The sequence below is a fragment of the Mus caroli genome, chromosome X (assembly GCF_900094665.2).
Source record: "Mus caroli chromosome X, CAROLI_EIJ_v1.1, whole genome shotgun sequence".
Taxonomy (NCBI): Eukaryota; Metazoa; Chordata; class Mammalia; order Rodentia; family Muridae; genus Mus; species Mus caroli.
In genome coordinates this window covers 152,635,575-152,660,372 of record NC_034589.1, presented here as the reverse complement: position 1 = coordinate 152,660,372, position 24,798 = coordinate 152,635,575, and the positions used below count along the sequence as shown (strand labels likewise).

Here is a 24,798-nt window from a genome sequence, read left to right as displayed (position 1 = left end):
GTTGCTAGGAACTGCAACCACAGGACTTCTTCAAGAGCAGCCAGTGCTCTTAGCAGCTGAGCCTTTCTCTAGCCCCTTTGCTACCTTTCTCATCAGCGGAGGCCCACTTGCCTAGAGATGATAATATCTACCACTATGACCCACACACCTCCTACATCAATCAGCCATCCAGAAAATAACCCACAGCCATGCACCCTGGCCAAAGCAATGAAGGTGACTCCTCCTCAGTGGAGATTCTCTGGTCTCAGATGCACCAACTTGACAACTAAGATTAACCAACACAATCGTTGTCCAGTCTATACAACAATTCAGAGAACCGAGAAAGGAGGTTTTGTTTTTCCATACCATATACCAAAATTCCATGAGGCTTTAGAGATGTTTCCAGTGTTCGTAGTGAGCTACCAGTGGACAAAACTGAGGGAAGTTTGCATCTGGCATGCTTTCTTCTTTTTCTTTTTTCTTTTTTCAAATTTGATGTTTAATGACTAAGACCTCAACAGCAATTTTAACAAGTCAGTTATTACAAAGGACTTATTCCCTCAGATGTTTGAAAAGGCCTCTTAGAGACACGGAGAAAAGGACCGTATAATAGTGTTCTGTTGTTTGTTTGGGGCATGGCCAAGGAGACAAAATTGAGTTGGTGGGTCAGGAAGTGGAGGGGAAAGAGTTAACGGAGCAGAAAAGAAAGGCTACGGAAGTGCTGACTGTTCACAATGAAAGTTTCCTAATCAGAAGAGAGGTCTTTGGGGAGTGATAAACATGCCTTGTTTCCACACTGTGGAATGAGAAAGTGCTAAAAACAAAAGCTTGACTCTTTTATATTACTCAAATAAAATGATGACTTTCCCGTTATTATTTGGACAGCAGGAGGGAAGGACACGTGCATTTTGTCTGAAATGAGAAATTATGAACTCTTCAGGAGTCGAAGAGAAGTTTTCCATCGCTGTAAAACTTGAAGGTTTCTGCTCCAAACTTCTTTCAGCGACTTTGCTACAGATTCATCATCTGGGCTGCCCCTTCTTTAATCTAAGCCATATCTATTTTCTATCAATTTAAAATATTTTTTACATAATTTATTGTGATAATGGGGCGGCAGTGCATGCATATAATGGCATGTATATGAAGGTCAAAGCACAGCTTCTGATCACTCGCTCTCCTCTTCCACCTGGGGGAATTGACCTCAGGTTGCCAGGCTTGGAGGCAAGTACCATTACCCACTGACACACCTCCCCATTCCTTGTCTTTCTTTTCCTAACAAGGCATTAGTTAAAAAAAAAATCTAATGACCACTACAGGTATTTACTAGAGTGTTAATGTAGTTCAAAGCCCCAGTAGAAAATGTTCATCGATAGTGTCAAATGATAGAAGCCATGTAAAAGCAAAGAGGCTGAACGATGAGCCGAAGATGGGCGAGTCCTTACATGCCTCTATGCCAATGCCTTTATGGACACTGATTTTCAGCAACCTGTACATGGTCCTAGAGGCTCAGATGATTTTTTCATGTAGAACAACTCCAACTCTGAAGCAGGACCTTTAAAACTGCAGCTTCTGCCTTTTGCTTTGGTGTGTCTTCCTCGTTCCTAGTGAAGTCTTTTTGGTGATGTTTCCATCTATGACTCCTGATCTCTTTCCTAGGTTTTCTAACTCCAGGGTTGTCTCCCTTTGTGATTTCTTTAGTGTTTCTATTTCCAGTTTTAGATCTTGGGTGGTTTTGTTCATCTCCCTCACCTGTTTGATTGTGTTGTCTTGTAATTCTTTAAGGGACTTTTGTGTTTCCTCTTTAAGGGCTTCTACCTGTTTACCTGTGTCCTCCTGTATTTCTTTAAGGGAATTATGTATGTCCTTAAAGTCCTCTATCATCATCATGAAAAGTGATTTTAGATCCGAGTCTTATTTTCCTGGTGTGATGGTGTATCCAGGACTTACTATGGTGGGAGAATTGGGTTCTGATGATGCCAAGTAACCTTGGTTTCTGTTGTTTATGTTCTTATACTTGCCTCCTGCCATCTGATTATGTCTAGTACTACCTGCCTTCGATATATCTGGCTGGAGCCTGTCATTCCTGTGATCCTGGCTGTGTCAGAACTCCTCAGAGTCCAGCTGTCTCCATGATCCTGTGATTCTGGGATCCTGGGTGTGTTAGAGCACCTGGGAGTGGAGCTTCCTCTGGGTGTTGTGGGGTTAAGTCTTTTTCATCTGATTTAAAAACTTTCAAATCTTGCCCTCGGGGCCAGCAAGATCATCATCAGGTAAAGGTACTGACCACCCAACTTTATTCCTGACACCCACATGGTAGAAACGAACTCTGAAGATTTGTCCTTTGACTTCTTCAAGTGCATCATGGCACTTTAATTAAATAAAACAAAAATAGGCAAATTGCTTTTGATACCCCATAGCTTACAGCTAGGAAATATGTTGAGTTTCATTGGGACCAACAATACATGATCAAAGCCCAGAGGAAAGGCCCAGGGGTAATTTAATGTGTTGATAACTTCCAAATTATGAGTTTCTAACTTGGTTAAATTGATTATAACCACAAAGCTTACAATAAGAGCAAGCTTGTGAGAGCAAAGCTAAGGCCCATTTTCTGCCTGCAGTAGCATTTATTACTGTGATGAATTACCTGGAAAAATGATCCAAAAGAAATTGAAGTTCAGCATGATTTAATTGCATGCAGTTGTTCTTTCTAGACTTCACTATTTATACTTTGGGCATCAGTGGAAAGATCAAACAGTGAACTATAATGAGTTTAAAAAAACAACCTAATGTTTCTTTTTTATTTCTAGAGGTTCTTTTTATCATGAACTTTTACACAGAATAAAGCAACTCATTTTCTCCAGCTCTCAATGGGTGGTTTGTTTCACTTCTGGGTTTTACTGGTTATTAATCAAATCATTTGAATGGGACATCCATGAACTGTGACAGTTTAAGAGCATAGGTGTCCTCAACCATTGTTTTCATGACAGCCAGTGTTTATCTACTTCAGTACACTTATTACAAATGAGCTTGCGATTCTTCTAAGACTCTGGTACAACATGGTCTAAAGTTTAGATGGAGTCTTTGTAAGTGTACTCATGTACTTCTAACCATCACTCAGGAGAAACTTTCAGCACACCAATTGTAGGCTAAACAGACATGGGGAACTTTTGAAACAGGCACGTCAAGGTGACCTGTACCAATTCAGGATCACGTGTCCCGAATAGCTTGATGTTTGCAATCTCTAAGAACTTTGAAATATTTGAATTCATTATAAAGTACCCATACTTTGGACTTTGTCCACGAAGTCAAAGTGTCTGGCCCAAAGACTTTTAAACCTGGTATAAACCAAAGCCACTGCCACTGTTAGGTGTTACAGCAAACTTAGGAATAATGGTGTGGGTAGGGGAGATTGCTCAATGGTTAGAGCACTTATTGCACAAGCATGAAGACTGGGTTTGCATCATCACATAAAAAGAAAAAGAAATAACAGGATAAGGTAATCTACCCACTAAGGAAGAAAGTCTGGGTTCTTATGGGCTGCCCCATGTGAACCTGAAATAAATCAAATAAATGGTGAAATGGCACAAAGAAAATGGAGGTGTGGCTTTGTACCCCATCCTTTTTTTGCTTCTTCTCTTGCCCTACAGAGTGGCCACCCTAGAGGACTGGCCCATACTATTGGTCGGCCGTGTATGGTGGAAGACATGCAGGTGAGATGCACTGAAACCAACAGCAAAGCAGAGCTAGGAGGAAGTGAGGTGTAAATCAGTCCCTCATTCTTGACTACAATTCAGCTCATCTTTCTTTTCTTGTTAGAATCTTCAGGCTAACGTGAGTTCCACATGGAGATGAAGAGCTTTGCTTTTAAACCTATTGGTCAGTATCCCTCAGAGCTCTTGCTATACGTGGAAATGGCTATGTGTCCTTGAACCTGTGATGTGAATCCTCATTAGACAATGCTTATGTGTTAATCAGTCAAATTAGGTATTGTCAGGAGTTTTATTTCCACTTACCATTATTGCGTACCTAAAATGTACTGCACCAAGGACTGACAAATGAAGGGCCAGAGAGTTTTTAGGATGCAGTCTCTGCCATAACAGACTTCTACCTACACACTATAACAATCCATGGTCAATACAGAAATTGGGCAGGTAAGACAGTGAACCAGTAAAACAGAAAGAAATAGATCGGAATCTGGCCTTTTTGACATCTTTTACTGCCCTCTGTGCTAGATCTGAAACAGACCCTGGCATAGGTAATCCAGATTGGTTTTAAAAGTCCTACATAGTTGGCCTCAAGTCTTTCAATCTTGCAGACAAATGCAATGAAGCCTAGGCTAGTGAAACAGATCATTGAGTAAAGGGATTTGGTGCCAAGCTGGACGACCCAGGTTTGATGCCTTGGAACCACATGGTGGAAGAAAAGAAACTATGCCTGAAAGTTATCCTCTGGATTCCACATACATTCTGTGGCATGTGTACTCCCACACATATGCACACAGATAAATTATAAATGTAAAAACAAATGAACAAAAACGAAGCACAGAGAAATTTAGAAACATATCCACAGTCACACAGCCAACAAGTGGCAAAGTCAAGACCCAACGATCACAGCCTCTATCTTGTAATATAAAGGGGACTTCCTACAAACACATGACCTCTTTAAATGAAAATTATTACTATTTTAAATATATATTTTTTTCATTCTAAAGTTTTCATGATGCATGGTTACCATACAAACAGTGATGAAACTGCATAAAATGGTAACAAAATGCCCCTGTGTCATGGCTGCCATTTTGCCAATGAACTAACACTTATTTTTGTCTACTCTAGTTATATTCTGACCTGCAGCTTCCCCCATCACTTCTTTACATTTTGGCTTCTCCATCCTTTCCTACAAGGTATTCTTTGGGATGTAATAGGGAGAACTGAGGTTGCCAAACATAACCAGACCCTATTGGAAACTAAATATATCAGGAACTTCCGGCCCGTAAATAATTTTCAAACCTTTTCTTTATATTGGGTTGAGGTATGTCGATTTTTTTTTGGTAGGTCAAACATGGCAGTTTTGTATGGTTTGACATAAAACAGAGGGCATAGACCCTGGGATATACATTTTCTGATGTTTCAGACATTTTGTTTTTTTCTGTTTATAGTTCCTAGAGCTGCTGCTGGCCATCAGTATAGGAGCAGGTAAATTACTAGTACGTTAGATAGAGATAGAAAATCTCCCCCAGTCTATTGCATTATGTGATACTAGGGTCAGAGAGCTAGAAGTGAGAGAGATCACTTCTCCATTCATCGGCCACTGAAATAGTTCCTATTCCTGCTTTTCAAAGTGGAACTGCCCAGGTGCTGGGACACAATTGTCTCCTCCATCTTCCTTACTGGGGAGTGACACAAAGCAACGAGAAAGCCTTAATGGGCTCACAGAATGACAAGCCGATTGCTCAATGAAATGAAACAGACATAAAAAAAATCAAAAAACAAAAACAAAAACTGAGAAACCTGGAAAAATTGTTCCCAAGAGCCCTAAACCTTAAAAAGCAGAGATTCATTTAAAGAAACGATGAAAAACACAACACACTCTTTTTAGCTCCGAATGGGGATGCTTCTGAAAGGACTCTCTGTGAGCATGCAGATCTGCATTCATACTCCTGGGTGGCTAGCTTAGTTTTACTTATGCTAAAAGAAATAAATCAGTTTTATGATGGTAATATTTTAAAAGCTGAAGATGCATGGCCTCTAGATCCAAATATAGACAAGATATGAATACATATGAAACTGTGAGATATACCAATAGAAACCTCAAAATAGAGCAATGTAATCAGCAGAAATTAGTAAACAGGCTTGATAAAACAGTGGCATGATTTATTTCCCAAGGAAGAGAAAAAAATTTCCATCTCAATGGAAGCATTTTCATGGAAATCAGTAAAAAAGTCTAAGTTCAGGAAATTAAAGGGAAGTGAAAGATTGTAAGAGTTCAGACAGCAGACATCTAAAATGAAACTATTTTCTGGACATGATGGCCATTATACATATAAATTCAAAGGAGCTACGACTTTATGCACAAGACCTACACAAGATCAAACCAGACAAAATCCCATCAGGGATAGAGGAGGGATCATAAAGTTCCAACCCCATCTGAGGAACTATTTGTATCTATGGCTGATGGGGAAGAAAGTGTTCGTTGTCTTCAGGAATTCAATCCCTAAGAAGATACCCATGCTCCAGATGATGACAGTCCTACACCCTTGTACATACAGCCAGCACACTAGGTGGACTTGGGGAGTTAAAAACAGAGGCAGTACATGAAGGAATACTGGGAAGGAATAATGAGGGAGAGGGGGGAGATTGGAAAGGAAAGGAAGGGGATGGATTTGACCAAAACCTACTATATGAGTTTATAAAACTCAAACATTTTTAAAAAGATAATTGAATGTTTGGGGCTGGGAAAATGGCTTTAGTTAGTAAGAGCACTTGCTGCTAAACCATGAGAACCTGAATTTGAATCCCAGTCACCCACATAAAAATATGTGTGTGATCATTCATACCTATAACCCCCAGGTTTCAGGGTGTGTGTGTGTGTGTGTGTTCCGATGTTTAGAAACAGGTTGATTCTGAGAGCTCCCTGGCCAGGTAGCCTAGATGCAATAGTGAGTTTAAGGTTCATTGAGGGACCCTGACCCAACAGTCTCAAAGGACTAAGGTGGGAGGTGGGACACTCAATTGACATCCTCCCTTGACATCTGCATGTGTGTGGGGGCATGAACACCTACACATGTCACACACAGACACACATGTCACACACACATACATGCATGCACACACACACACACACACACACACAAAGAGAGAGAGAGAGAGAGAGAGAGAGAGAGAGAGAGAGAGAGAGAGAGGCATGAAGAAAGAAAATTAAGTTTAAAATACCTTATTTTCCAACTGGACAGCGTCACCTTCTCCAAGGACTGCTGTGTGATGTGGTTCTATCTTTTGTTGAGCATCATCAGGCCCTACCACAACAGATGGCACAGTAATGTCAGCAACTGCTGTGGTATAATCACCACACTTTTCGTCAACTACTTAGCACAACAATGCTCATTTTAATTTCAGAAACAGCAGACTTAGGAAAGCCCCTTGAATTTGGGGGTTGTTTACACTTGCTATTGCTAAAGGCTAAAATGGACTGGTTTTCAGTGCAGAAATGAGCAGGTAAGTGAATCCTGCAACATGTTTCCACTTATAGTCTTAGTGTATGACTACGTGACTGACTTTTAAAAGCCCTTGAAATGGCAAGTTCATAAGAATGTTCTCTTGTGTAAAATACAAACCTCATAAGAAGCAGGGCTGGAAAAAAAATCAAATGCTATCGATAATTCATTTCAACAAGAATTTACTGAGCATCTCCAACTTTCAAGTACTAGAGAAAAATGCAAAAACGTGCAAATCACATCATTCCTTGCATCTAAATAATTCAAAATGTTCTTGGGACCAACCAAATATAAGCATATGCAATCATTAGAGAAGAATTTAACAGAAAACTAGATGAGTTGGATAGCAACTTATAGAATCATGCACAAGGCCTGCTCTGAAACACTCTGCCTGGTAGGCGCCTTCTAAGCACTCTGGAGGCTGTGTATCTTTAGACTAGCGTTCCTTCCCTTCTACGGCTTACAGATGAAATAAAGCTAGCTAACACTTAAAGATAACAAAAACCTCATTGAGAACAGGAATTTTGGGGGCTCATTCAGGTTGGCGCACCCCAGGCATTTGTTCTGGAGAAAGTAAGACTTTAACAGAGCTGTGCAAGGTAAGAAAGACCTTTAAGAAACAGCACTTGGAATAGGGTATTGTGGATAAGAGGACAGAGAGTCAGTTGAAGGGAGTGGCTGAGAATTTCTAAGGAACCTGAGAACCTTCTATCACTATTTTAACAGTTACTGGAAAGGATGAAAATGTATCAAGAAAATCCTTTAAATCATCCTTATCCATACAAAGCCACCCCTCTCTCTTTCTCCCTCTCCTTCCCTCCCTCCCTCCCCCTCACACACACGCTCACACACACATTCACATTCATATACACATATACAAACATACACACACACATACACACACACATATGCACACATACTCACCGAGAGTGTCAGAGACAGAGAGTTAGAGAGAGGAGAGAAATGATAAGATCTGTGTCTTGAAACAGTAATTTTAGAAGCAGAGCATAAAAGGAAATGGAGGGTGGGCCTAAACTCAGGCAAACCTGTTGGGAGCTCTCTGTAATGGACTAAAGTGAACGTGGATTACAGTATGGATAGGAGTGAAAAGAGAAAGATAGGTTGGAAGAGATGGAAGAAGGGTGGAAGGGAGTTGAGAAAGAATCTAAGTTTGATGGTCCTCAGCACAAGTAGGCGGTGACCCAAGGAGAGCAGTAGCAGTTCTGCAAGAGGGAGCTGGACAATGAAGAGACCCAAGTGTGCTAGAATAGACAGAGAAAGCTGCAGCGAAGGATGAAGTTTAAGGTTATGTCTTCCAGCTGGGTATAAAAACCAAACAGGTATGTGAACAGATAACAGACAGTCCAAGATCCAGCATTCAAGGAGTTAGGGAGAGGGCTCAGATGGCTCAGTGCATAAGAGCACTTCCTGAGGACTTGAGTTTAAATCCCTATCATTCACATAAATAGCAGGCATAACCATGTATGGTTGTAACATCAGCACTGTGGGGAGCAGACAGGAGGATCACGGGGTTTGTTGGTCACCATCTTAGCTCCAGGTTCAGTAAATGACCTAGTCTCTACATGACCCAATCTCAAGGGAATCAGGTAGAAAGTGATAGGACAGATCACCTTGTGGCCTCCACATATGCACAGGTGCATGTATTACATTTGTACACCAGAGAGAGAGAGACAGAGAGAGAGACAGAGAGAGACAGAGAGACACAGAGACAGAGACACAAAGAGAGACACAGAGAGATAGAGAGAGACAGAGAGATCAAGCTAAAACTTTAAAAATATTAGAAAAGTGATTAAATGAAACAATAACTTGACAAATTATTATACAAACAGAATCACAATTTATAAATTTGGGGGATATTGGTCAGCATTCTAATAGCCATATTTTCTAGAGAATTCATCTTCCAGGCATAGAGGGCATATGGCTTACACTGTTGCTGACAAACATGAAACAGGATTCGGACAGAACAAGAATTCTTATCCTGGAGTAAGAATTCTGCAGCTAGAACTGTGACTAAGTGTGGCCTTGGGATGAAAGACAGATAGCACATGTACTTTCTCCATCACTTAGCTGCCATGTAGTTTTTCTTCAGTCATAACTGTAGCCAACAAAGCACAGCATTATTTGCTCTGCTGATAGCTCTGTCTCCAAGAGAAGTCACAGATATTTTTATACCATGTTATAGTGCAGTGCTTATCTTAGAATAGAGTTTAGGCTAGTTGTCACATACAATTAAGAGCAGACCTGCTACTAAATCATGTCATTTCAGATGCCAACAGAGAAGCATACATGTAATTGTAGCATAAACTGGTTCTTTAATACTTTAATGTTGTTACTGAATTTAAAAACATTGTCTGAGAGGAACTTAGTCCATGTTTTTTTTTTTTAAAAAGGTCAATGGCAGAAAAAATAAAATAAAAACTGTGTTTAATCACTGGCTTTGGAAGACAATGGTGGCTGGAATATAACACCATTGATTATGGTTTATAATGACTTTCCTGATGAAAATACTTCACCTTTGCCAATTTCAAGGAATCAACATGAGCTCAGGCACAATAAGCCCTGCAAAGTAGCAAGAGCCACCACAACATAGCATCCATTCATCAAAGGCACATGTCAGCAAATGTCATGGGGTGAATAACAGAACTCCATTGACTTCCAACTTACACAGGGGTTTGGCAAGAAAAGTCTAGGAGTCCGAGAAGAATATCATTTAGAGTTGGATAATATTTTAAACTGTGACAGGGAAGGCATTTTATTAGGTGTGTTTTATTGACATCCTCTGTGGATAATGAACCATATTTCTATCTTCAACTAATTCATATGTAACAGCCAGCACCCACGTAGCCCGCTCCAGGACTCTGAGTTTGTCATGTAGTATGTTTCCTGATACTGTCTTAATAGAGTGAGCTGACAAGAGACAACACTCAGAAATCCTGCTGAGTTGGTAGTTCTCGGCAAGCACCCTGTATCAGGATAGTGTGCTTGACAGCAACGTTGATTGGCCTGAGAAGAAATCCTAATTTAGAAGCAGACTTGATGCTGGGTGGCCATGCTCCTTCCTACTGATGTATAACTGAAATCACAGTGAGATGCAGAAGGGGCTATTTGAAATGTTCTACTCCAAGGAACACTTTCCTCATTGACACCAGAGTCAAGCTGCTTGGTGGATGATTTTTAGTCTACCTTGAGTTTCTAGTTTCCTAGGCAAAGTCTTCAAAATAGCACCACAGAGAACAGATGGATTGTATCTCCCTTTCCAGATCATTTCTATGGTAGTTCACTCATCTGGTTATCTCCTGAACCTAAAATAAGTTCCCCTGAAATATATCCTATTGTTTCTGACTACTTGTAATTATAAATTGAGACAAATCAGATAATAAAATACTTTCCATTGGCAGTTTCTGCCAAGATTGTTAAATCTAATAATGAAGTTAAGGAACATTTAACCAAAAATGTTATTACTTTTTTTGCCTTAACAATCATAAAAGGGCAAAATACCTTTTAAAGTGCGTTTCTTAAAGTTGGGGTCCAGCTCCAGTGTGTGAGCATCCTCTTTTCATTTTCTTCGCTTTATAAGAACTAGCACTCTGTTCCACACATTCTGGTAATGTCTATCACACATTTTAACATCACTAAATATATATGTATAGCAGAAGCTCTCCTACAACCGAGACTGACACCAATCGAAAAACAAACCGCCCCAAGCACCTTATTTTAAAATGTAAATGTCCTGCAATTTATAAGTTTTGATAAATATAGTTGGCAGGTTTGGTAGCTAGATTGAAGCCTTGCCCTCCAATTTATTTACATTTATTTAGCATGTATTTCTCTGTGTATGAGCATTTGTGCACATATGCATGTGGGTAGTAGCCTGGCTAGAGGCTGACACTGGGTGCCTTCTTCAATTGCTCTCCACCTTATTTTTTTGAGTCAGGGTCTTTCACTGAACCTAGAACTCAAAGATTGCTTAGACTGGTTGGCTACCAAGCCCCAGAGATCCTCCTGTCTTCCCAACACAGAACTAATTTTACAGATTCCTGCTACCACCACACTCAGTTTTTTTTTTTTTAATAGATGTTATGAAGCTGAACTCTGATCAACATGCATGGACTGTGAACACTTAGCCTATGGGCTCATCTCTGCTGCCTTTGGTCCTCTTTTTAATGTCTACCCATTTTAGGCATCCCCTAAATCCTTCTAGATTATTACACTTTCCCTAATCCCTCAGTTTTCTCTTACTTGTTTTCTCCAGCAATTACTTTTACAAAGTATTTGACTTATTTGCAGAAGTATCCCATTTTCCACCCATTCTACTAATTTATGCTCTGCATTATTCTTTTCAGACACGGTATCTCATGACTCTGGAGCTAGGCCAGCAAGCCACAGTGGTCCTTTCTGTTCCTCCCCCATAACACTAGGGTCACAGACCCGAACAACCACGTTCAGCTTTTTACGTGGGTTCTGAGGATTTGAAATGGGAATTCTTGGTCTACAGCCTGGGATGCCCTGCCTCATCCACATCACTTGTCCCTGAGGATGCTGATGAGGAAGAGGAAGCCAGAGGCTGAGAATCTCCGGAGCTCACTGACTAGCCAGCATAGCGGAAACTGTAGAATTCAGGTTCAGGGAGAGACTTTGGAAAAAAGAGGTGGGAGGTAACTGAGGAAGCAACTTGATGCTCACCTCCATTCGAGCTCATGTGCACACATTCACAGTAACAAGCACATACACAGCATGTATCACAGCACAAACATAACACAACATACACATGTTAAAAGATCTTATTGTACTGGGTTCCATAAGGCCAATTCAAGCAACTATATAACTGAATATATTTCCCGCATACCTCACTACCTCAACCCTTCTCTTCCCTTCCCCTTCCTTTGTTCCCCTAATTAATAGCACTCTTAAATTTTTACTGTATGAAGTCTTCTAAGATTATTTTTACATGCCAGGCAGTGGTGGCACATACCTTTAATCCCAGCACTTGGGAGGCAGAGGCAGGCGAATTTCTGAGTTCGAGGCCAGTCTGGTCTACAGAGTGAGTTCCAGGACAGCAAAGGCTACACAGAGAAACCCTGCCTCAAACAAAAACCAAAAACCAAAAAAGATTACTTTGGCCATCCAAATTGTGGCCTATTTGTTCTAGCCCAAGATACTACCTAGATATGTTAACATTTCATTAACTGAACATTGGGTACTTGACGCTGTAAAATATATGACTTACTGGTTAGATCCTGCCATCTGGGGTTGAGTGGGGCGTCATTTGCATTTATAAGTAAGATAAAATTGAGGTATTAAAGTTAAAAATCATTTTCTGGGTTCTAATTATAGACAGTGATTTCTGTTTGGTCTCTCCCCCCCCCCCCTCTGGTGATGTGTTGTTTTGTGCTTTAGATTTTCTCATTGGCAACCTCATGAAGGGGTGGACAGGAGCAAAGCAAGGAGATCAGATACAAATGAAGTCATTTGGCTTGTTGCTCATTGGTTGAAGCAGAGTCCTAAGAGGCCAGTTTGTGGAGCTGGATTCCGTCCATGGTTCACTTTATTTTGATCACACACAAATTCACTCAGAGGCTAAAGACCACAATTCCATCTTCTGCCAGATGTTTTGTACATGTGGCCCATGGTCATGGGGTAGGGTAGTAAGCCAGTGAGAAGAAATGACTCAGGACATTTCCACCTTACCTCAAGGAAAACACGTACAAGTATGGGTGTCCCTTAGCCTAGAATTTCTGAATGCTTCACTTATTGACGTCAAGGGGTAAAGGTCTGTCTGGAAATGAGGTTGTAATTACTGGAGAAAAGAGGCTTTGCAGATTACTTATCAAGCTTTATGCAATCATTATCTGCTCTTTAATGCCATTTAGGACAAAACCATTTGTGAGCGTTTGCATAGTCAAGAAGCACAGGAACATCTTCACTTAAAAAATTGTAAAGAAGGGCTCCCAATGGAGAAGCTAGAGAAAGTACCCAAGGAGTTAAAGGGATCTGCAACCCCATAGTTGGAACAACATGATGAACTAACCAGTACCCCCTGGTCGGCCATCACTGGAAAGAGAGGCCCATTGGACTTGCAAACTTTATATGCCCCAATACAGGGGAATGCCAGGGCCAAAAGAATGGGAATGGATGGGTAGGGAAGTGGGGGGGGGTATGGGGGACTTTTGGGATAGCATTGGAAATGTAACTGAGGAAAATACGTAATAAAAAATATAAAAAAATTGTAAAGAATTAAAAATAGTGGCTCAGGGTACATGGTAAATACATGAACTTCAACAAAAACTTGGATCACAGCATGTGTTCCATTGATTTATGTATTGTCCATGGCTGTTTTTGTGCTACATGGGCAAGGCATAGTAGTCTCAGAGACAAAAATATTTTCTGGCCCTTTCCATGAAGTTTGGTTCCCCCTCCAACCCCCTCTTTTCATTATTCTACAGAAACATTTCCAGAATATTTAACACTTTAAACTTCATGCTTTTTCTTTATTATAGTTCATCTCTTCAGGTTACTTTTTATCTTAAAATCATAAGTCAAGGGTGAAACCTCCAAAAAAAAAAGATTTTTTCTAGTTTTATAAAGTACTGTATGATTAGAAGGGTATCAAAAAATAAATGATGCCTCATTCTTCTCAGACAGTTACTACATCTCACTGTGCACACACAGGCACTTACTGTACCACTGCTAGAGAGGGTTGTTTTTTTGTTTTGTTTTTTAATTTGAATCTTTACTCTCTTAAATGATAAAATATGTGAATTTTGTTTGGGGCTTGTAATTAAAGTGCTATTTAATGAAAGAGGAACGAAGCCCAATTATACCACATTATGAAGAAATTCAAATTAACTGTTATTTCCAGAAGACTCAAGTAATTAGAAAACTTCTTTTTTTTTCTTTTTTTGAGAATATAAAGAATGGTTTAAATAAGTCACTTGGGATGTGGCATCATGCCCTGTACAGATGTCATTAGCAGGCCATCTGTCTGCAAACTGAGAATATATTTTCCAATGAGGATGCTCCCTGCAAGTTGTGAATGTATTTCCCAAGAAGGAAGTTTCCTGCTGGCATCCCCTATGGGAGTGTAGTAGAGAGCATTCAACTCTAGAAGGTCTCAGAAATGGGGAATTTGGGGCTACATCTTGGGATGCCACACCCACATGCATGTCAGACATGACTGTGGATGGAGATGAGGAGAGGTAAGCCTCTAGCTTCTTCCTGAAGCACAACTCAAATGAATATTCTGATATAAGGAGTTAATTCAAGAGATAATTTCAGTGAACAGCAGTCCGTCAATGAGCAGAGTTTTTAGGGAAAGGAAGTGTAATTGTTACCTTTCCATTGCTATGACAAAACATCATGACCAAGGTAACTTATGAAAGAAGGTATTTGGTTGGGCTTATGATTTCAGAGGGTTAAAGTTCATGATGGGAGAACAAAGGCATGGTAGTAAGAATAGCTGTGAGCTCACATCATGATCCACAAGCAGAAATCAGAGAGGACACATTGGGATGGCATGGTGGGTCTTTAAAAACCTCAAAGCTCACCTCTAATGACACACCTCCTCCTCCAGGAGCATGACTCCTAATCCTTCCTAAACTTCTCCACCAACTGGGGACCAAGGATTCAAACATAGGAGCCTATGGAGGCCCATTGTCATTCAAAGCATCACAGCAAGGAAGGACAGGCACCTGGTCATACAGTCCCACCATTAAAAGCTTGAGAATAACCCCAGTGGGAAATTCAGGAATGAGTTCTGACATAACCTACTCAAGGAGACAGCCAACGTCCAGAATGTTGATGCTTTGGTGCTTCTGTGCTTCCTGAGTGAGGCAGAGCAATCTTTGCAAGTTTCAGGAAAAGTGGGGTAGACACTGACAGTTGGAAGTTGGTCAGCAGGGACTGGGGAAGCAATGCCATGAGGGGCTTGGGCAGAACATTTATAGAATATACTGTGGCTCAGCCATTTGCTGTCATCCCTACACAGAGATTTTTCCCATCTCCAGGAAAATGGGGATGGTTGGGATGAACACAAACAGAGGCAACCTGTTCTGCATGCTTGGTCTCTTCTGCTATCGGTTTGGGCAGGCTTGAAAACACAAGCTGGCTTGAACTCTGTATTATAACTGAATGTAGTGTAGGCAGGACATGGAGATTGAGGTTGCGGAACACTTGGATAGTAGTAACTTTTCTACTGCTATGAGGTTCTAAAAAAAAATCCCAAGGGCAACTTATAAAAGGAAAGGTTTGCTTGGCCAATGGATCCTTAGGGATGAGATGTGGTCTTAGCAGGGAACTCTGGCAGCAGACACAGCACTGTGGCTGGAGCTGGACGATGAGAACTTAGATCCTGACCAGCAAGCAGGAAGCAGGGAGCAAGGATTCGCAATGGTGAGAGTCTTTAGCCTCTCAAAGCCTACTTCTAGTGACACACTTCTTCATAAGGTCACACCTCACAAACATCGCCAAAGAGTGCCACCAATTGGAGACCAAGAATTCAAAGGACAAAGTCATGGCAGCCACTTTCTTTTATACTCCCATAGCTTGGTTCTTGCCTCAGGTGTACAGATGTGAAACCTTGGCATAAATATCTTCTTTTAGAAACCCACTGCTCATATATAAAATGAGAGTTGCTTTGTTCTCAAAGATGCAATTCACTACAAACAGCAGCATACAACCCTTAGAATAAATGAAGAAAATGTGAAATACCTGAAATACCTAACTTGTCTTCTTATATCTCCAAAGGTATACACAGACTATGACTCTCATTGGAGCCTACTGAAGCCCCACCTCTTTATGGGCACAGAAACTGCTAACCTCTCAGATTTAACACTCCTGTACCTTTTGCCTGGACATTTATGTTCATGTTGTTCTTTGTTTCTGAATACTCTGGAAGCTGTAAGGCACCCTGCTCCAGATTGGTGTGGGAAGAAAGGAGGCACAGTATTCAATTACATAAAATAGTTTCATAGTTTATCCTTTTAGTAGCTTGAATTAAACTGCAATTGAACCCCAAATGGCATATCCCTTACTCACCAATATATACATCTCCAGAGATGGTATAAATGAAGCTTGTCCACCCTGGAAAAGGACCAGAGGCATTGCATTGTTAGTGCTATTAGTGTGACACACACACACACGTGTATATATATATATTATATACATATTTTGTCTCTATTACATATATGATATAAACATATATAACAGTAACAAAAGAAAAATGAGTATGAAATAATTTATTTTTCTTTTAGATATGTTTTAAGACTTTAATTCTGTGAGCTACTTATCATATATATTATATATTTACATACTTTTCTCCTCTCTCTCACACATACATGCATACGCAGCACATGTACCAACAAACATTTCTATACTTAAAGGACTTAGAGTCCTTGCTATTTAAGGGCCACCCAAAGTAGGTACTGTATAGTTAACTTTAGCAATTTGACAAAAGTTATATTGACACTTTTATTTATTTTATTTTTTATTTGTGTGGGTGTGTTTACCAGGTACCAGAAGGGGACAACAAAGCTGGGTGCTGGGGTCTGAATTATAGTCATCCAATAGAGCAATAAGCATTGTGAATCACAGAGACACCCTCCAGCCTACAGATTGTTTCTTACAGCTCTGTCACTATGCTACACACTATAGCACTCCAGTCTAGCTTCATGTTCAGTTTGCTGTACTTCCATGTGTGAATAATGATTCCAATGAAGCTTGGTTATTTTTTTTTTTAGTTGAGCTCTAGTTTCCAGTGATCACATCCCATTTTCTATCTATTATAAAAGAGTACAATTATCAATAAAAGGTGCCACATCCTGGAGCATTCTGGAGATTGGCCTAACTGGATCATCCTGGGAATGAAATATATATGAATAAGGAGGTGGGAATCTCAATAGAAGCAGTCTCTGTAGGGAAGCAGTCTCTCATCTCTAGGCTGGAAACAACCCAGGTGGAGACGGAAGCCATGCTGTATATTTTCTCTTTTTTTTGTTGTTTTGGTTTTTCAAGACAGGGTTTCTCTGTATAGCCCTGGCTGTCCTGGAACTCACTCTGTAGACTAGGCTGGCCTCAAACTCAGAAATCCACCTGCCTCTGCCTCCCAAGTGCTGGGATAAAAGGCGTGCGACACCACATCTGGCTCTGCACAAACTCTTAACCTTTGCCCTTGAACCAGAGGAAAGCTTTGCCATTCCTCCAAGCCCCATCCAAGGACGGCTTTGCCACTGGCATGCTGAGAGCCACTGGAGTCCTTGGCATGGCCATGTTCATGTCAGCAACACCCAGGCACTTGAGACTTCACTTGCTCCCTACAAAGAAGGATCTAAAACTTTTGGTGATTAACGAGTTTCAGATGGCCTGTAAAAACCCTGGAATTGTCATTATAAGTTTTCAAAAATAAAAAACAAAAACCAAAAAAAACCAGGATAGCATGACTTGTGAAGGTGCACACGTGTGCACGTACACGTGGAGGCCAGTGATCAACCTCAGGTGTCTTTCCTCAGAAGTCATCCACATGGCTGAGCCTGGGTCTCTCACTGGAACCTAGGACTCACAGCTAAGACCTGCGTGGCTGGCCAGCAAGGCCCAGGGATCTGTGTGCCTCTGACTCCCCAGTGCTGGCATTTCAAACACACACCACTACTTCTGGGGTTTCCTGAGATATTACAAGAGCGATTCTAAACCACCTGAGAGTATGCTGACTTGTTCCCTCATTTAGTGGTCCGCCATTTATTGAACCTCTACTGTTGTGTTGTGGACACAGATATACATATCAAGAGGGAATAGTCACTGGTATTCAAGTGGGACAACAGGAGGGTGGAAGGTCCCTCATAGATGCTGAAAATACATGCCAATAATCTATTACTCCATTCTTGTGTGCATACCATGGCTTTGCCAGGAGCCTTGTTCCTTTCTAATGGATGATCACTCCTATTCCTGCTCAGCCCAGTTAAAAATTCTACCCTACAATGAAATCCCTTTTCTCTCAACTTTAAAAAGAAAGATTTGGATTGGAAATGGTTAACCTTTCTTCTGCTAAGTGCAGATGGTTTATATTTCTTGTTTATCTTGAGGGAAAAAAGTAACATGTTATTTTACGATTACTAAAGCATGGGCCATCTAAACTGTAAGTCTTATTGCTACCCCGACATAAGGGGTGAACAATTAGGTATTTATCCCTTGGGGACTTTTGCCTTTTATGTACTACTTAGCATTTGCTTCAAAACTAGAAGAAATGTAGTGCTGTGTTTTAAATGTCTGTCCATCTGAGAACACAGGGCAGTAGCACATGCTATCATGAATGTGCCCTCGTTCATGTACTCAAACCTCTCTTTACACTTTGAAGGCAGCTGAAAGGTAATTCTTTCGAGAGACGTGCCAAAAACCCCATCATTCACAGTTGCTTGGCTGAGATTTTTATGTTGGATCTTTTAAATTATCCCCATGGCATTTCTCCTTCAGTTCCTGTTTCATCCTCCAAACAGATCATTTGGGTCTTTTTTTTTTTTTTTTCTCTCCCTTTGAAAATCCATTTTGGCAAACCCCTGAAAGACAGTGTGTGTGCTTCAATGAGCTGCCAAGTAAGTGTTCTACGTGCATGTATCTGGTTTTGCTTCTCATTAAAGTAGTCTACTAGATTACAGAACGTCTTTGCTCAGTAGAACACAATTCACGTTGTCTGGTGGAGAGCACAAAACATTAGAGCTAGCGGAACAGGAGCAGTTGAGCAATCTCCCCTTTATCGTCTTTGCAGCAAAATGTGCTATTAATCTTTGTTTCATTTCTAAGGAGCACTATTTCTTAGGGCTGCCAAAAGGAAAATAAATGTCAAATAGTATAAATGAATATATACTATATGTTTAAGAAGAAACATATTTTGTTCAAATTACTCCTTTGATACAGGCAGGATTGCATCAGCTGAGGGCTCTTCCTCTGTACGATATTGTGTTGGTTTGATTTTTCAAGACATGGTTTCTCTGTGTAGCCTTGGCTGTCCTGGATCTGCCTTTGTAGACCAGGCTGGCCTCAAACTCACAGAGATCCTCTTGCCTCTGCATTCCGAGAACTGGGATTAAAGGTGTGAAGCACCACTACTGCCTGACTTCCTCTGTGCAATGTTCAGGTCCGTCCTTCCTTCCTTCCTTCCTTCCTTCCTTCCTTCCTTCCTTCCTTCCTTCCTTTCTTCCTTCCTTCCTTTCTTCCTTCCTTCCTCCCTCCCTTATTCCCTCCCTCCCTCCCTGTAAAGGGAGGGATCCCTTTCTTCCTTCCTACAACTCTACTCTCTCATTTGTGCCCTGCACAAGAAATTGATGCCACCCTCAAATTTTTGTCATTCTATCAGAAGTAGCATAGCCTCCAATTTCCCCCTTTTCTCCCCACAAACATAGTAGCCACCCTACCGTGGTGGCTGACTCTTTGCAGCTGGGAAGATATTCCCTTGGGAAATAACAAATAAACTGTGCTGAGATGAAGATCATATTTTTATCCTAGTGTCTGAGGACAGTTAAGTCGGCAACACATACAAGTCAGATCTTCATTAGTCAAACATAAAACAAATGTACAATGTGGGTTTTAAATATGTAAATCATTTTCTGTGTCATTCACTCTATTTCCAGGGAGGTTCCTAATTCTTAAAAAATATCCTTAGTGAGAGATTTCCTCAACCTACATTCCTGGGCCTAAGCCAGACCATTTTTCTCCTGACTTCATTAAGAGTTCATAATTTATAACTACTCTTATGCATGGACGTGGAGGAAGAAGTAGAAAAACATGGCCAGCTGACACATCAAATTCCTAACAGAAGTCATCTTAGAAGAGAGGGCAAAGGGGCTAAGAAGGGAACATATGTATTCCCAGACTGAGGCTTACAATATTTACCAGACTCCAAAGTAGCTCCAATACCAGGAGCCTGCATAGGATGTCTCCACAGTTAACTTGCTCAGGTAACTCCTCTCTAGACCTGACACCTGGTCTTCTGGGATGAGAGGCAGAGCTGCCTGCTCCTCTCCTGCCCTCTTCTTCCAAACAAACTAATTTTAAAAAATGTTTACTTTGAAGTAATTTCAGACACACTGAAAAGTTTCAAAGTTACTATAGTTACTGTATATTTTTGCCTAGATTCTCCCAAAGCCAACACACTATCTCACATGCTTCATTATTCTTTTGCTGTAAAATAGGATGTTCCTTTCGTGCACACACACACACACACACACACACACACACACACACACACACACACACGCTGAATGCCTAGAACTTGGGAGATTTTTTTAAAATCAAATTTTTGCTCATTTTTCTTTACATCCCTTTTCTTTCTACTTTGTTCAGCATCTTTGTAGGCCAACATTTGTGAAGCTGATAGCTAGGCCGAAAGTAGACCCATGGAATCCACAACACCAAACCCAAGTGCTCTCTGCTCTCCTCTTGGATTACAAATACACTAAGCCAAGAGTGTCAGGATCACTGTATCCACAACATAGTCAAGAATTCTGCATATCAAACATTGTATATATGTATAAAATTGTCAAGAAAACAAAACAACCTATAGTGGCGTCAACAAGAACCTCATGGTACCTAGCATTGTGTTTTCCCCTGAATATTGGAGTTTAGAATAGCTGAAAATAAGATGGATTGTTTGATCACATAGCAACTGAAAGCTCACAACAAATAATAAATACAGGAATAAATAGTTAATGTCCATCTTAGAACTAAACATAAATGCCAAGAGGAAGAGGAGTCACTAAAGGACCATTAATTGGTTGAGTATGGAACATGACAGTGGGTGAAAAATCACAGTGTGAGTGAGACTGATCTCGCAGAGAGATTGTATAACTTGTTTAAGATCTGTACCTCAGCTTCCTCACTGGGAAAAATGGGACAATCATCCTGGCTCATGCGATTAGGAGGATTGTAAGGGTTAATACAGAGCTCTAGCAGAGCCAGGTGGATCTTTGTGAGTTCTAGGCCAGCCTGGTTTACATAGAAAGTTCCATTACAGCCAGGGCTGCATCATAAGACTGTGCCTCAAAAATTGTTCTATTTTAATCATTAAACTACAGTGTGAAGTAGGAATGTGTTAGGTACTAGATCTAGTCATTCTGCAATTTATACTTTAAAATGTCATGTTTCACAGGAAGAAGTAATACTAGTTTACTGGTCAATTGAAAATAATTTTTAAAAGTGGGCTGCAGGACGTGACTCAGTGATAGAACAGGCTTATGTCTCATGGTTCCAACCCTACCATCACAAAGAGGAAAAAGAAAGAAAGAAAAAGGAAAAAGAAAACTAATTGCAGAAAAGTAAAACAATGAAACACCCGGTAATGTTGAGAACATTTCCATGACATTGGGCTGGGTAATAAAGATTAAAGAAATGATAGAATAAACCAACCATTAAAGAACAGATTAGAAACTTAAAGATGATGCTTATGTATTACAAGATAGAAATAGTACAGAAAAGTGAGGTGTAAAAGGAGAAGATGTTTGTAATGCAAATGACTGACAATGACTAGAACTCAGAATGGACAGAGTTGTTATAAAGCAATATGAAAAACAGATATAGCTCACCCAAAGTAAAATAATAAAAAAAATATTTCTGCCTCTGGTTCATGTTCATCAATGCTTGGAAGACTAATTGGTTTATATCCGTAACTAATTAAAAGGATGCTGTCATTATGAGGGAAGGTATGATCGAGTACTTTAATGCTCTCCTATACCAAGCACTTTGCCAGGCCCTATACTTAGTAATAGTGTACTAGAATACTTAATTCACTTCAATTAACAACCGCAAATACAGACATGCCCACAGGCCAAGTTGAGTATTTGATATAGTGAGCAAAAATTAGACTTTATCTTTAATAACCCCTTCAATCTACAATTATACATGTATTATGCTCACAGACAACCAGATCTAAATAATGTACCATTGATATGCTCTTCTGAGGTGATTTCAGGTTGTGGCAAGTTGCACAATGGTGAACTCTAAGATGACCCCAGGATTCCTGCCTCCTGGTGTTGTCATATTCATAATAACAACCGAAACCCATCTCTCTAAGTGTGACCTGCACCTAGTGGCTTACTTAAGGCTAGTACAGCAAAAATAGCAGGTTGTGGTTTTTGAGGTTGTTCTTTCTCTTTTGCTCCCCCACATGCATGCTTTGATGAAACCAAAGGCCATGTGAGCCATCCTATTGAGAGGCTGAAGTAGTGTGGAACAAGAAACAGGCTTGAGCCATTGAATCCTGCCAACAATCACGTGATCATGAGTTTGGAAGTATCTCCTTCCCATCACAGCTAAGGACAACAAAAACGTTGGCTGACACCTTCATTACAGCTTTGTAATAGTGTCTGGGCCAAACACTAAGTTCCAGATTGATTTGTTATACAGCCATATAAGTAACTGGGCATATAAGTACAAGTGAAATCATGCAAAAGGTAAGTGATTTAAGCATGTTATTGGGGCCAGAAAATCATGCATTTTTTCATGGTCAAGCCAGATAGGGGCTGTGGTTTGCTAGACACCGTTGTTCAACCGGAGAACAGATAGCTACAAAAGGAAGAAGTATCTTCTCTCAACACATATAATTTGTTCATAAGCATTTAAGCATATTTCAAATATATAGGTTACTTGCACAATAAGATTCACCTAAAGATAAATTATATAGTCTGGTATTGATGTTTAGTATTTCTCGTATGACTTACAATATTACAATGTTATATATATATATACATACATGTGTATGTGTACATACACACACACACAGTTATTGAGAGCTTGGGGTAGAAATTGCTTGGTCTTTTCCCGCAACAACTTAATGTGTAAATTATCATCATCATAATCACCATCATCTTTATTATCATCATTATCAAACACTATAAAACAGCAGAATGCTGTAGCCAAATGTTTCTGTGCCACAAACCTTAGTTATCCTTTGGAAAAAATGGAGTGTGCCCTTATTAAATAAAATGGCATATTAGGTAATGCTACAAGAAAAGTTCTGTCCTTCCAGTCAGCGCCAGCACAAGATCAACTTGGGCGTGGAGTCAGCGGACACCCCCAAGGTCCCCTAGAGGACTCTCCACACCATCTTAGGACCACCGGTGAGTGGAACATAACTTCTATTCTAATCCAATCGCGCGGGACCAGAGACAGCATTAGGGAAGCAGAAAACCTGGCCTGACCAGGGTCACAAGTCCCTTCCAGACAGTGCCAGCACCCGGTCACCTTGGGCGCAGAGTTGGTGGGCATCCCCAAGGTCCCCTAGAGGACTCTCCACGTGATTTTAGGACCACCAGTGAGTTGAACACAACTTCTGTTCCAATCCAATCACACGGGACCTGAGACAGCATTAGGGAAGCAGAAAACTGGTGCCAACACCGGGTGACCTGGGCGCAGAGTTGGTGGACACCCCCAAGGTCCCTAGAGGACAGCTTCTGAGACAGACCGTGTTTTGGGCTCCAGACATCCGGGTACCTTCCCTACCAGAGGAGAGGTGTCCGCCTTACCTGGGAGTGCTTTGCCTGAGCACCTGGGGGAGCCATCTTGGTTCCCGGATCCCTCTGAGACTAGTCTGCACAAGTGAGAGTTTGAACTACAGAAGCTATCAGCTTCTGTGAAAGGCCGAAGCAACACAGCTTCTAGGACAGGCCCTAATTCCAATTCTCCTCAAACTATTCCACAAAATAGAAGCAGAAGGTACTCTACCCAATTCATTCTATAAAGGCACAATTACTCTGATACCTAAACCACAGAAAGACCCAACAAAGATAGAGAACTTCAGACCAGTTCCCCTTATGAATATCAATGCAAAATTACTCAATAAAATTCTCGCTAACTGAATCCAAGAACACATCAAAACAATCATCCATCCTGACCAAGTACGTTTCATTCCAGGGATGCAGGGATAGTTTAATATACGGAAATCCATCAACTTAATCCTCTATATAAACAAACTCAAAGACAAAAACCACATGATCAGCTCATTAGATGAGGAGAAAGCATTTGACAAAATCCAACACCCATGCATTGTAAGTCTTGGAAAGATCAGGAATTCAAGGCTCATACTTAAACATGGTAAAAGAAATCTACAGCAAACCAGTAGTCAACAACAAAGTAAATGGTGAGAAGCTGGAAGCAATCCCACTAGAATCAGGGACTAGACAAGGCTGCCTACTTTCTCCCTACATATTCAACATAGTATTTCAAGTCCTAGCCAGAGCAATTAGACAACAAAAGGAGATCAAGGGAATACAAATTGGAAAGGAAGGAGTCAAAATATCACTTTTTGCAGATGATATGATAGTATATATAAGTGACCCTAAAAATTCCACCAGAGAACTCCTAAACCTGATAAATAGCTTCAGTGAAATAGCTGGATATAAAATTAACTCAAACAAGTCAATGGCCTTTCTTACACAAAGGATAAAAACAGGGTGAGAAAGAAATTAGGGAAACAACACACTTCACAATAGTCACAAATAATGCAAAATATGTTGGTGTGACTCTAACTAAGGAAGTGAAAGATCTGTATGATAAGAACTTCAAGTCTCTGAAGAAAGAAATTAAAGAAGATGCCAGAAGATGGAAAGATC

At 40.5% G+C, this 24,798-nt stretch overlaps 1 protein-coding gene across 2 annotated transcripts in view; it reads right to left on the bottom strand.

The window, feature by feature from the left end:
• Positions 1 to 24,798, bottom strand: part of Pir (pirin) — a 98,276-nt gene that overhangs the window by 8,101 nt on the left and 65,377 nt on the right. Inside the window, exons 7-8 of one of the 2 annotated variants that reach the window (XM_021153257.1) lie at positions 16,244 to 16,288; positions 6,909 to 6,991 (exon numbers count right to left, since the gene is read on the bottom strand). In XM_021153257.1, the coding sequence (XP_021008916.1) occupies positions 6,909 to 6,991; positions 16,244 to 16,288 (128 nt within the window). The remainder of the gene's footprint in view (positions 1 to 6,908; positions 6,992 to 16,243; positions 16,289 to 24,798) is intronic. The other variant, XM_029473315.1, reaches the window with a different exon arrangement.